This window comes from Pituophis catenifer, unplaced genomic scaffold (assembly GCF_029215685.1).
Source record: "Pituophis catenifer annectens isolate HBS135680 unplaced genomic scaffold, rPitCat1.0.hap2 SCAF_4, whole genome shotgun sequence".
In the NCBI taxonomy this organism is placed as follows: Eukaryota; Metazoa; Chordata; class Lepidosauria; order Squamata; family Colubridae; genus Pituophis; species Pituophis catenifer.
This window is the reverse complement of record NW_027256884.1, coordinates 26,006,037-26,020,993: the sequence shown is the minus strand read 5'-3', so window position 1 is coordinate 26,020,993 and position 14,957 is coordinate 26,006,037. Positions and strand designations below refer to the sequence as shown.

Below are 14,957 nucleotides of genomic sequence, written 5' to 3'. Positions count from 1 at the left end.
TTTTACCATCACTATCACAAACCTCCATTCATCAAAGATCACTTCTGGAAAAAGGTGTCCCAAAGGCTTTTAGAATCAAAAGTGTTAGCTCAAAACCATAAACAGGATACTTTATTATGTCAAAATAAGCCATCTGGCTGTACAACTGTTTCTAATTACTTCCCAGCCTAGACTGTAAAGTTCAGGGTTTGGCACTAGCCTTTCCTTCCAGGATGCTGCCCAAATCCAGCTTCCAGACAGCTAATCAAAGGCACTTGGTGGAGCACAGTGGGGGAAGGAGCTGGTTTTGGCCAGCTCAGAACATAGCAAGCCGAATGGGTCTCTGTGTTTGAACTCTCCAGGAGAACTCTTACCGCCGCCCTTGGATTTAATCATGCATACAAAGGGCTTTCTCGGCTTGGTGCTGCTGCTATTCGCCTCTTCAGTCTTCATTTTGTTGCCTGCTATTCCACAAAGTTCATCCTTGTCCCCGCGGTAAGCTCTATCAGTCTGCTTTAGCAATAAGCTTTCAGGTCTGGACAACAGGGTGCAGGGAGAAAGTGCTGCTAAATAGAGAGCGTCTATGGCTTGTTATTTCCTCAAACTGCTGCTTGTCTCTGTAAATTTAAGCAGAAATCCCGTTTTGATGCAAAAACAAATCTCTTGATGTACCGTTTGTCAGTGAAGCGGAGATACATGCCGTACATCAATACTCCGAATGAGTGGGGATAAGCTAAGCTGGTCTTGAATTTTGAATGTAGTGCCCCCTTGAGTGCAAAAGGGGACTTTCCAAAGTGTATCTGGGTCTTTAAATAGTTTCCATTTAATCTGATCTACTCATTTATAAACTTGCCGGTCAGGGCTGCCAGTTTCATGCTATTCCGTTTAAACTCATGTCTGCTAAAAGCCCTGACTCAGAAATACCAATAATAAAGAAATGCATACATCTTCAAAAATTCTGGTTATGAGACTAGCAATGTATCCAGGAGTACTGAAAAGACCCTGGCCTGGCATTTGTATAGCCTTGAATGTTTACCTCTATACTTAAAACCTGGGATAGGACTTGAAAGTTTTGACACCTTAGTGGTTCCTTTATCTAGATTAGTCTCTTAAAATCAATCCCATTAACAACAATCTGAAACTTTCTTTTGGGGAATGTAGAACTGGTGAGCTATAATTACAAAAGTCTGATACTTTGCAATATAATAAATTCCTATAGAAAGGTTTCAAAGATGAATTTGCTTACGGGAAATAAATGAATGGTCAAAAATAGAGATGACATGTTTGATTACTTGGACAACTTGGCCAAACATTTTTGCTAACAATGGTTCTATGTTAGATGACTTCTTTATAGCTCTCTATGGATGAATCAGTTTTAGGATTGTGCAGTGCTTTGGTTTCAGTTCCCAAAAGATGCTTCAGAACACATAAATTTATAAGCAGAACAGTTGCCTGCAACTGTTTAAAGCAGCTGTGTCAGGTCTCATGAGTTTGAGAAGACCAGGCTGCTTTAAAAAGTTGCAGGAAGTCTTACACTGAAATTTACATGCTTCTGAAGCACCTTTTTGGAATCAAATCCAAAACGCTGTGCACTCATAGTAAGCACCATCCTTTTTATTCTGGAATCTTTTCAGCATCCTATAAAATAGTTCATTTGCAGATCAGCAGAAGCAGAAGTGCGGATCCATTTTAGTAAATGTGTGGCTGACAGAATGGTTTATCCAGGGGCTAATTCAGATTGTGTGGTCTTTGCAGAAGAAAAGAATGCTATGAACCATTTGGTTTGGGTTTCTTTTGTTTTTGTTTTTTTTTCATAGCGGTAATACCCCTGTGACCAGAGAACAAAAGCGAAAGTATGTGATCTCATCAAGAGAGTAAAAGAACTGAAATGGAAATGGGTTGGTCACATAGCAAGAAGAACTGATGGCAAGTAGACCAAGGCAGTCATAGAATGGATCCCACTTGATAAAAAGTGTCCACAAAAGAGACCTAAAACAAGATAGATCAATGACATCAGCAAGAAAGCTCAGAAGCATATAGGTTGGAAACATGCAGAAGAAGCCTTCATCCTACAGTGGATAGACAATGGCTAAAATGAGACGATGATGATGAATGCCCATGTCTACTTGCTATTTTTTTCATCCTCTTCAGGAGCGGTTTAAAAAGCACCCCATCTTGCAGACTTTCCCGATCTGAGTCAGAGCAGCGATGCCAAATCCCAGGTGGAAAAATGTGCAGCGGCAGAGGCCAATGTGACTGTGGGGTCTGCATCTGTCAAGTGACTGAGCCAGGCAAATATTATGGGCCATTGTGTGAATGTCACGAATGGGTATGTGAAACCTATGGTGGAGAAATCTGTGCAGGTAAGCGAGATGCAGCAATTCCAAAAGGTTCCACGGTATGTTTAAGGACCGGTCCTGGCAATTTTACATCTATCTGAACCAGTGTTAGGCTTTAGCAAATTATGGGCATTTTTCATTGGATTCTTTTAAATTTCTCAGTGTAGATAAATGAAGCCACCAACAGAATTAGAATTAAAATGGCACATTCATTGAAGGACAATAGCAAAACAATAACATCAACAACATCCCAACAGTGTTATAGAGTTAAAATTCCTCATCCCCTCCATCTTTAAATATTTGGATATTTTAACTGAAATTTTAACTGAACTGATATTTCTTTGATTGATATCACTTTTGATGGACTAGCATTAATTTGATACCTATTTACACTCCAGCTTAACTATGAAGGCTCTTGGGCTTCTAAAACTTTCTTTTCTGACAAACCACTATTTAGATCTATTTGAGGCATATCAATGTAATGTGATGCTGTACAACAATAGCATGTCATTAGTGACTATTAGAGATAAATAATTTACTGTAGTATTTCATATTAGGAATATGAGTGATCTGGATTTGAAAGGGAAAATATGATTTGAAGTATATATGGCTATGCACATAGTGCTGGTTATTATCTCTTTAATTCAAACATGCCCTTTCCTGCCCCTGCATGAACTCTGCATTGACTAAATGTTACTTTTAGTTCTACATTGTATTGACCTTAGAAGATTTGGAGGGGCTCATAATATAAGTCAGGATCTAGATCAGTGGTTCCCAACGTGGGGCCCATGCCCCACACGGAGCAATTTGAATTTTAACGGGGGCAATTTGAACCTTGTTTATACCAAGTTAATGGCCTTTTAGGCTTCCTCCGCGTGAGTAGAGTTCCCTTTTTGAGTAAAGTAAGAATTATAGGTCACGGGGGGGGGGGGGATCAGGATTTTAGAGATGCTTAAGTGGGGCATGGCAAAAAAAGGTTGGGAACCACTGATCTAGATGCACCCTTGGTTCTCAGTTGCCATGTCAGTTCCTCGTACACTCAACTTCTTTCATACTAGCATCTCAGATCATATAGAGATGGCTTCTAGGGACAATATCGAGAGTGACACAGAAAAACCAAGAGTCCAAGTAGCTATACAGATTTCATGCTAGGAAATTCAAGAGCATCCTTAGTTTGAGTGTCATTAGTATTAGGGCTCTGATATTTGGATTTGATTTTTTGGGGGGCTGGTGTTCTGTCCCCGTCTCACACACGCACACAAACAGATAGTCAGGGGTTAAATAAAACTGGCAGACAACAAATTCTTTCGATAAGAGGATTGGCAGCAACCCAGTAGCTGCTTGCCAAGAACTTTACTCATAGAGGGAGGGGTTGTTCCTCCGACAGATAAATCCAAACAAGATACACACAGTTCAAGAATTGTCAAGTCCAGTCCGTATTAAATCCAAGGCAGATAACGTTGTTTCAAAGATACAATGTGACTCGCTAGTAGTTAGTTTTGTCCGTCACAGAGTCTGAATGGCCACCTCACCCCTTTTATCCCCTGTGGGGTGTGGTCCAGTGACTCAGCTTAATCTCTGGCATGCCTCCTTTTCTGCTGCGTGCGCTTGTCTCTCCAATGCTGGCGTGGATCCAGCCAAGACTTATCTCCGTCACTGTCCGATTGCGAGGAGATACCTGGCTCCTGGCCAATCTCTTCTCCTGCGGGAGACACCTGAGGCATTGCCAGAGAGGAGGGTCCTGGAGAGGGAGGCCTGGCCAACTCCTCTCCTTCATGTTCGGAGCCTTCTCCCTCCGATAAGTCGGCCTCGGGGGTCGGAGTCACAACAGCTGGGGTGGTGGAAATGCCTTTGAGTCACTTGACTGTGTTGTTGTTGTTGTTTTTGGCAAGATTTCTGAAATGACTAGGGCTGAGAGAGCATGACGACCAAAACCACCTAACTGGCTTTGTGCCTGAAGCCAGGATTACAACAGAGTCTCCCAGATTTTAGCCTAGTGCCTTAACAACTCTCTGACACTGCAATTGGAACACTCAATTTCTTTCCTATAGTTTAAGACAGAATTGAAGCTTATTTATTTTTTGAAGTTTAATACTGTTAATGGTTTTAGCTTTTGTATTTTATATCTGTTACATTCTAAGATTGTTTTTATTTATATTTTTTCCTATAAATACTTTGTATGTTACCCAGAGCTCCTAAGGGGGTCATATACTTTATTTCAATAACTAGATAAGGTGAATTATGTTCTGATTACTGGTCCAAGAAAGCAGTTTCCAGGTTTCTGATAAATTTAGTAAGGAAGTTGCTTTTAAATACTTCCCCCACCATATTATGCAGTCTGATTTACACTTACTATACATAATGCAGGATCTCCAAATTGATTTTCCTTTTTCAGATACAGTATGCCAGGTAATCTAACAATCTTTTTTTTAAACTAGTGATTCATTCCTGCTTATTCAGTTAAAGATAATGCAAATGCTTACTTCTGTTTACATAGTGCACTGATGATAGAGGAATGGGTATGAATTTTCTGATTAGATTCACAAAATCAATCAGTGTCTGGATCTAGTCACCCTCCCTTCTTTTTGCACTGTGGAATTGTGCTCTTTATATATTCTCTGCATCCTTTGCTCTTTGTTTTGACTTTTATTGCAATTAGAATTAGGCAGATATTACATTAGGTATATAAAAACATTTCCTACCCAGTATTCCCCTTAGACATACCACAATGTCAGACCTACTCAGATTAGTGTGTATTTCAACATCTATTGTGTGTTAAAAAGTAAGATTCTGGCACATGTCTACTGGATTATAGACACTTACCAGGGACTGAGCACTGTAAAACACACTCATTATTTTTTTTTTGCATATACATGCATAGATTGTTGCACAAGGAACTCTTAACTATTGAGCAGCTTTGATCTGATGAGAATAGAAACCATTGTAGACTATAAATAATACTTGTATTTTCAACTATTCTAATAGCTAACTTTCTGTTGTCAAGAGTTTTGTAAATCTCAATATAGGGAAACAGAGGAAAACATAATTTCCTCATTCGTCAAAGTACAGGATATATTTTTTTTCCAGATCACATCCTCTCTTAACATTTGTCTCCTTTCCATGAAACGTGTCAGTTTTTTAGGCCAGAGCCCACAATTAGGTCAGTTAGAACGTTACAAAAGAATGCCAATAATAACAAATGCATGCCAGCAATGTGCTTGGAAGATATTATAGGAAAAAATTAATACTAACTCGTTTTAGAATCAACTTTATTAAACGGAAAATATCCAATGTCCAAGTAAAAAAACCTTAGTGCGATGCTTATTTTGATAATCTATATCGTACAGAAAATGCTTATTATATATATAAGGCTAGAAGCTATTAGATATAGTCATACATTTACAGTTATCTAGTTCTCAGGACAGTCACATATTTACATTTAGGAATATTTTCAGTGAAAATCCTGTCTTTTTTAAAAAAAGAGCAGAGTTTCCATATGTGAGGGAGAGTGCCTTCTCTCTTTAGCCACCAGATTCAGAATTTTGTTCTGTGTCAGAATCATGTTTTCAGCTCTGTTTGAGCCTTCGTGGCAATCACAATTGATTTGGGATCTCATAGCCTATCAAAATTGTTCATGGATTGAAGTCTGTGAGGGCAAACAAAACCACATTGTCCTCTTTAAGGGGGATAACGTGCAACTGGACTAGCTATCTCTGCCATTTAGTTGTTATTGTTATGCAGTGGTGGCTTCAGAGTGGAAATTTCTGCTGTTTTCAGTATAAAATGAAATTGAAATTTGGCATTACCAATATTTATTCTGAAACGTAACTCTGAAACATTCTGTCACACTCGCCATGTCACGTTGCCATCATGTGACTTTTGCAATATTTTCCCCATTTGCAGAGCTGGGGTGGGCGTGGCCTGCGTGTGATGCATCCGGCCCATGGGCCGCCAGTTTGACACCCCTGTCTAGAAGAATTGGGTTTTCAGCACTAAACCTCCCTGAATCCCATGGCATTTTAGTGCTGGGCCAGGAGGAGAATCAGGATCACATTGTTTAACTGTCAGACACTTTGAGTTTATAACATTCACAAATTTCTTTCCTCTATACTAGTGATGGCTAACCTTTTTCGGACTGAGTGCGTGAATGCATGAATGCATGTGCGCGCCTGAACCCCCAAAGTACAATGTGGCACATGCACATGCCCTGAGTATGTGCCCTCGAGCATGCATGCATGCTCCCCACACGCACCCGGCGCATGCGCAGCAGAGACCCAAAGACCAGCTAGCTGGCGGGAGGCATGCGCACATGTGCAGCGGAGCTGAACTGTGGTGATGGCTTGCATGCCATCAGAAAGGGTGCTGCGTGCCACCTCTGGCACGCATGCCATAGGTTCGCCATCATGGTGCTATATAATACTATTACATAGAACTTTTTTTTAATAAAGCAGGTGGTGCTTTATACATCAGGTGCTTAAAAGGATTGTATTAAAATAGATTTAGATCATGGAGGTAAATGAAGAATTCCATATCTGAAATCCTGGAGCATTTAAGGGCTTAAACATTATGAAAATTCTCACCTAAGAGCACAAACAAATCCCTCTTTTGAGACAGCAGTTAATAAAGTTTTAAATATTTTGTGTTTGGATGTGGGTTTGTATTTATTTCCTGCAGATATGAATGCATATGAATGAACAATAAAATCTAAAACAATTAACACTGGGTCACAATATACTTCAAATAACAGGCCATTGGTATAGAAGAGATTTCCCATTTCACCATGGATAATCAAAAACTATCAATGGATATTGTGGAGAAATAAAAAAATTTTATTTTATTTTTTTTATTAATTAAATTTCTATACCGCCCTTCTCCAAATAGGACTCAGGGCGGTGCACAGCCTAAGTAAAAACAGAGCATACAAAATTTAAAAAACAGTATTAAAATAATTAAATATTTTGGCCGTAAATTAAAACAACCCAATTTAAAATAAATTTAAAATTTAGCTTAAGCCAGCCCAGCTAGTTGAAATAAATAGGTTTTCAGGGCCCGACGAAAAATCCGGAGGTCTGTTATTATACGTAACTCTGGGGGAAGGTTGTTCCAGAGGGTGGGCGCCATCACAGAGAAGGCTCTCCCCCTGGGGGTCACCAGCCGACATTGTCTGGCGGACGGCACCCTGAGGAGGCCCACTCTGTGCGAGCATACTGGCCGGTGGGAGGCTATTGGTGGCAGAAGGCGGTCTCGTAAGTACCCATGAGACCATCTCATGTTTGCTTGATGGATTACACGCTATTCATCATTATCAGAGAAAAATAGTAAAGTTTGATTCAGAATGCTATATATTAGTCCTGGCATCTGTCATATTTTGGAATTTGCCACATGTGGAAATGTTTTGGAGAGGATATGAATGTTCTCTGAGGATAAACAGCAATATTATTTTCCATCCTTATTCAAGTACAGAAAATATACTCATTTGTTCTTATGCTGTTAAGTTGGATTATGACCTTTCTTTATTGTGAAAGTAATGCTGATTATATGGAGCAATAACATCAGAAGGGGTTCTTCACCACTAGCACTGATGATATATTGGTAGTACAGGTAATCCTCAACTTATGACCAGAATTGAGCCCAAAATTTATGTTGCTAAGTGAGAACTTTTTAAATTGAGTTTTGCCCCATTTTATGACTTTTGTTGCCACATTTGTTAAGTGAATCACTGCAGTTGTTAAATTAGTAACATAGTTGTTAAGTGACTCTTGTTTCCCCATTAACTTTGCCTGTCAGAAGCTAGTAAAAAGTTATCACATGTCCCCGAGATACTGCAACTGTCATAAATGTAAGTCAGTTGTCAAACATCTGAATGTAAATCGTGTGATCATGGGGATGCTGCAATGGTCATAAGTGTGAAAAATGGTCATAAGTCACTTTTTTCAGTGCTGTTGTAACTTTGAACGGTCACTAAGTGAACTGTTGTAAGTCGAGGACTACCTGTACTGTAATAGCACAACAGGACTGCAAAATCTTAGACATTTACCAGGTGGCAGCAAAGAGAGTTTTCAATATCTCTGCTACTGTTATCTACATGTAGTCTAGAATTTTACAGCTGATATATAAATTTATTTATTTATTTTATTTATTTTATTCAATTTGTATACCGCCCTTCTCCTAGTGGCCTCAGGGTGGTGCACAGCCAAAACTAAAACACATAACAATACAAAATTTAAAATTATTAAAAGAATTATATACTTTGGCCCAATTATAAAACAATTCGAATTAAAACCCATTGACAAATTAAAAGCTAAACAACTAAAAAACTAAAAAAAAAGGGGGGGTTCACGCCAGCCCTGCTTGATGGAAAAGAAAAGTTTTCAGGGCATGGCAAAAGACCCGGAGATCCAATATCCTTCGTATCTCCGGGGGCAAATTGTTCCAGAGGGCGGGAGCTGCCACAGAGAAGGCCCTCCCCCTGGGGGTCGCCAGTCGACATTGCCTGGCTGACGGCACCCTGAGGAGTCCCTCTCTGTGGGAGCGTACTGGTTGGTGGGAGGCTATCTGCGGCAGAAGGCGGTCCCGCAAATACCCAGGTCCTATGCCATGAAGGTTATGAAAGATGAGCCAGAGGAAAGCAAGATAGTTCTATTTCTTTTTCTGTTAAGTACTACTTTAGTGAAATAGTGAATTTAAAAAATTGTTTATGTAAAATGAGATCTAGTGTGACCACGGGACCTGAGGATAAAAGTTGATATGGATAAAAAGGAGAGTGGATCTTTAGGCAGCCCATCATTGCTCATTGTGTTCAGTTCACAGGTAATGCTAAGCCAACAAATGGTTTGCTTTAATGTGGTGTATATGAATTCAATCATTGTGGCTTATTCCATAACCATGGTTAAAACAAATCATAAATCCAACCAATGACTTGTTACCTCATAGAGGCACGAGAGCAGATTTAGATTTTATTGTTCATTCATATACATTCATATATGCAGTCCTTGTTTGGTGTTTGCTTGACCACTGTTGAGGTAGGTGACAGGGATATACTGTATTTTTCGGACTATAAGATTCACTGGAGTATAAGACGCACCAAGATTTCGACTTCCGCTTGGCTCCGCAAGCTTTGAAGATGCTCTTTTGCGAGCGCCCGATCCCTGGTTCCGTAAAAGCCCCAGAACAGCCGAAAAACTGCTGTCTGGAGGCTTGGAACCCTCTCCCCGGGCAAAGGGGAGAGAGAAGAGTCGACAGGCGGAGGTAGAGCCCCCCAAGTGCGCTAGGAGAAATCCTGGGGCGCAAAGGGTATGGGCTCCCTATAGAAGCCTGTCAAGCTACTCCAGACCAGAGACGACTCCGCTAAAGCGGAGCTAGAAGCTGCGACCAAAATCTGCTGAAAATCAACGGTGGGTCTTTTAACATCTTTACTTTGATAGCAGACAGAGCAAATCAGGAGAAAACAAAAGGGAAAATTTGCAAGTAACACTTTAACTCCGCTTTTAAATGCAGAAAATGGCGCCTGAGGGCGGGAGGAGGAAATTACTAGGGAAAGTGCTCGTTAAGGCTTGTTAAAGTTTGCAACAGTGATACAGCTACTGGATTACACCCTAAGAAAAAGTTTTAAAGGGGAAGCGGCCAGGAAAAGAATTTGGTATTGAGGAAAAGAATTTGGTACTGACTTTAACTAAAATCTGGTTTTTATACTGTGTGGAAAAGAGTTGAATTGTCCTGATAGCTGGATAAATACAAAGTGGCTGAAATATGGCTGACAACAGGGCTGGTGAATCAGCAAATTCCCAAGCCGTGACTGTCCAGGCTTTTCAAGAACTTCTAGACTTTTTTACTTCAGCCTTGTTGGATACAATCGAAAGGGCTTTTTCAAAAAACAGCTCGGGAAAATATAAGCAGTTGTTAGAGGGACAGCAGGAAATTATTCAGAGAAATTTGTTTTTGGAAGATCAGGAGATGGACAGGATTAAGATACTAGCTGGTACAGTTGAAACAAAGGTTTTGGTGGATGTTTCCATTCAAATGACAGAAAAGCAACAAATAGTTTCTTTATTGCAAGCTGACAATCTTTATGGCAACAAATTTTGGCTATATGGACAAAGAAATGGACTGAATGATTATACAAGCAAGAAGAGACGAAATGGGGATTTCAAGTTAGAAAACGTGCATCAACCTCAAATCACCATTTTAAAAGTTTCAAAAATAAAACTGGGGGGACTGTTGACAGAATTTATAAAAAAAAAGGATTGGAAAAAATATAGAAAGAAGAGAAGAACAGAAGATTAAGAAAGATATCTACCTGTGGATTTTGAAATTGGCATCGGGCAAATATGTGTTTTAATGGCATTAGGAGATTTTTAAAATGTTTAACATAAGGTTATATTATTTTACAAGATATATGAGATAAATTGTATAAGCTTTTAAGATGTCTAACCCTTTGAAGCGAAGAGGATTAATGTTAAATTCAGAATTTTATTGCAAAATGATAATTAGTTTTGGAATAGTTAAGGGTTGCTCTCTAAAAAGTTAGAGGTATTAAGATGGTTAATTGAAAAATTGAAAGACACTCTCCTGTAGATTCTGAAATTTATATTTGGTAAATAAGTGCTTTAAAGGTATTAAGAGATTTTTAAAATGCTTAACATAAGACTATATTATTTTAAAAGATATATGAGATAAAATGTGTAAGATTTTAAGATGAAAATTTTTTCTTTTTTTCTTTTTTTCTGGTATAGAAATGGAATTTATTCATGATTTCTACTGTTTGTAAGACTGCTAAAGTATCGGATTATACATCAAGGAAAAGTTTTTTCTTTTTCTTTTTCATAAGTAGGAAGAATGAATTTAATTTAATTGGTTTTGAGAATTTATAAAAGGGAGGTTGATGAAATGGAGCAAGGGAGTTAAAGAACATGTGGGAGTTTTGAACTTTATAATTTGTTAGTTTATTTTAGCATATGTTTGTTAGATGCTATACCCTGTTTTTGCTCTGGGAAGTCAGGGGTGGGGGTGGGGAGGGGGGGATAAGGGATGGGGGGGAAAGGTGGTGAATAGAGAAATGTTTTAGCAAAAGAAAGTATATTCTATGAGTAGAATACAGGAGATGCTCAGACACTAAAGGAGGAAAATATTTCACAGCAAAGAAGTTAGAAAGGAGAGAGGAGGAGGGGGGTAGGAGGAGGAGAGGGAGGGTGAGGAATGGAAGAAAGGAGAGGAGGAAGGGAAGGGAAGGGGATAGGGGTAGGAGTGAAGGCAAGAAGGGGGAAAAGAAGAGAGAAGTGGGGGAAAGGGAAAGGAAGTAGGATGAGGTGGGAGAAGAGGCAGCAGAAAGTAGGAGAGAAGAGGAGGGAGGGAAGGGAAAGAAAGGAGGAGGAGAAGAAGGTTTGTTGTGGAATGAGGGAAGAAAGAGAAGAAGAGCAACTCCGAATGTAATTAAAATGTCTTATTTTAATGCTTTCTTTAAGGGAAACATGTATATGTAGGATTTCTTATGTATAGGAAAATGTACAATTTATGTGGGGAAGGGGAAAGGGTGGGGGGGGGAGAAAATTGTTTGAATTTCTTATAAAACTTTTCAATAAAATAATAAAAAAAAAAAAGACGCACCAAGATTTCGAAGAGGTAAACAAGAAAAAAAAAGTTTTTGCCCTCCCCGGCTGCCAGGAGCACTCTGTAGGCCTCCCAAACCCTCTGCGCGTTCCGTTTTTGCGAAAAACTGGGCTGTATTAGGCAAAAACGGGACACGTGGGGCAGGGTTTCAGTAGGCCAAAAATGGCTGTATTCGGTGTATAAGATGCACCAACATTTCCACCCTCTTTTGTGGGGGTGGGGAAGTGCATCTTATAGTCCGAAAATTACGGTACATGAAAACCTCTCCCAGTCATCCCTGCATGTTGTGCTTCTGCTCAAGACTAACGCTCCTTTCTGGAAAGTACTTTCAGGCTTTTTTAGACACCGCCCTATAACTGAACTCCTGAAATAATAAGTTTGATTTATTCAATTCATTGTTCTGCTCTCTGACAGACCTTGTTTATTCAGGGTTTGACCTGTAAGAAGAGGATCCCTGGTTCAGGTTGAAGCTGTAAGACCTTGACGCTTGTGGGCGAGTCATAGACAATAACTGGGGACAATCAAAGCAAGAAGATTTATTTGAAGGCTCTTTTTTGGGGAGGCTGTGATTAGCCTGAGTAAATGAAGTCCATATAGAAGTCAAATAGGGAAGGTGGATGTGGAATCCATGATGTGACAGTCTTCAGGATAATTTAGCATTAAAGTTATTGAGGGAGCATATAAATTTGATCAGAGGTCTTCTTTTATATTAGAATTTGAGGCTGAAATCTAAATATGGTCCATTTTCAAGTTAAGTCATTTGAATTGTTTTGCTGCTTTAATTAACTAGATTTTTTTTTAACAATCTAGTAAATTTAGTAGATCTGGTAAATCTAGTAGATTTTTTACATACTAAACCATTGTAAGAAGCTGGCTGTTTGAAAAGTGGACCCAAACTTAGTAGGAGTCCTTTATACACACCAGGAGAAAGCAAATAGAGCACATATACTCTAGACTCAGGTTTATTCAAAGATGCACAAAGACCTAGAATTTAAATACTGGCTTAGTATTATAAGCAAATTAAGCCATTGTTTCTGAACACAGCCTATAGATTAAAAATAAAGTATTTAGAGACATGCTGAAGAATAATAAATGTTTTGCAGACAATAGCATTTTATATTGTTATTAAAAATTAGGTTATACATGATGCATGTTGAGTAGAATATAGTCAATAGTGAGGCCACAGAGAACTGTAATAAAAAACCTGCAGACTTAATTATTAAAGTATAATTGTAAAACAAATGAATGTTTATATGCATAATAATATCAATATCCTGGGAAGTTCTGTTTTAATATCCAGTGAGTTAAATGGTACCTTAGTAAAGTTTTTTGCCACTGAGGTCAAACCAGTGCCCAGGTAGTGAGCCCAAACCAGCAGAGCTTCTCTGGATAAGCCATAAAAGATCCATTTGTGCTTTGGAAGGCATCTCCTCACAAGGAAACTGAAGGTGGCCTGCAAACAGCATCAGGGAGCTGAGGAGCTAAAAATCCCGGACTCACCGTTTCAAGCAGACCCTGCTAAAGGACACTGGGTTCACTCAAAACTCTTCTTTCCAGCACACATTTGGAAGAGAAAAATCCTAAAATTTACAGAGATCTGTACTCGATATGAGACAGGACCTACATTGAAGAGTAGCAGAAGGGGAGGAATTGGCAGTAGAAGAGGTGGTCCTTACAATTTCCCAGACCTCTTTTAACCTTATGTCAGACTTGCCTCATTTCGAACCTTTAAGTAAGAACAATCCTTGACTCCATTTGGTGAAAAAGTTTACTAAAGGTTAAGCAGAATACAGTAGAGCAAAGGCAGAACTGAAATTCATGTGCCAAAATCTCTAAGTTTAATTTCCCTTCACCCCAAGTCATTTCCCCACTGCTGGTCTCCCATTGTCCAATCATATTTAGTGTTTTGGGAATGGTCTCTTCAACTGTGGGCTGGTCGGTATGCAGTTGCATGCCATTCCCAGCTGTCTGACTTTGAAGCTGTGTCTCCAGAAGGTACAGCATGTACCTTCCCCACTCCCATCCAACAGTGAGCTTTCCCCACTCCCATCCAACTCCCTCCCCTCAAAGTCACTGGCAGACTGGCATTGAGTGAATGCAAAGTGCAGGCATGAGATGGCAGTTCTGACACCTTAACTCTTTCCAATGTCAACATCAGCACTGAAAATTAAGCTATTTATCACATCAAATCCTAATTAACATTATGTAACATTGGTATAATAGGATTGAAACAATGAGGCCTAATTGTGCCAGGGGCTCAAGTATCATGATAAATGATAATATGATTATTTTATGCTTGATGTATGACTTCCTCACTATGGCTTTGATGAGTGGACCAGGACATATTTTTTGCTATTCAATGTTTATGACTAAAACAAGTTGGGCATGTTGCATCAATTGAATTTTTTACATAAACCTATGAATTGAGCACTTCATAGAGAATTTTGTGGCAATCAGTGCCCCAAATCCTTTTGCAGGAATATAGTCTGGCAAAAAGGCTCCTGGCAGTAGCATCCAGGTGTAAACTGATTCTGAATCAACGTCTTGCCATCCCTGAGCCACTGTCTAAATGGCAGTATTAATATTGTTTATCCTGAGATTTTCAAGTAACATGTTACACCAATAACACAGGTTGTGCCACACATTTTCAAGGAATGGAGGCTTCCTATCTCCAGCATATCCTGTTCACTGTCTTGATATAGATCGAGGTCATGAGAAGCACTTGAACCCCAATACAATGTAAAAAGACACGGAAACCTTTGTGTCTGCAAATCCATAATAGCAATAGCGCTTAGATTTATATACCGCTTCATGGTGCTTTCCAGCCCTCTCTAAGTGGTTTACCGAGTCAGCATATTGCCCCCAACAATCTGGGTCCTCATTTTACTGACCTCAGAAGGATGGAAGGCTGAGTCAACCTTAAGCATGGTGAGATTCGAACTGCCAAATTGCAGGCAGGCGGCAGTCAGCAGAAGCAGCCTGCAGTACTGCATTCTAACCACTGCACCACCATTGCTCAGTTCATTTCAAGCT

At 39.4% G+C, this 14,957-nt stretch overlaps 1 protein-coding gene across 1 annotated transcript in view; it reads left to right on the top strand.

Annotated features, from left to right (window-relative positions):
- The first annotated feature begins 359 nt into the window (after nt 1-359).
- ITGBL1 (integrin subunit beta like 1) overlaps nt 360-14,957 on the top strand; it is a 174,624-nt gene continuing 160,026 nt past the window's right edge. The window contains exons 1-2 of the mRNA XM_070944319.1: nt 360-474; nt 2,131-2,342. Of these exons, the coding sequence (XP_070800420.1) occupies nt 374-474; nt 2,131-2,342 (313 nt within the window). The 5' untranslated portion in view covers nt 360-373. The remainder of the gene's footprint in view (nt 475-2,130; nt 2,343-14,957) is intronic.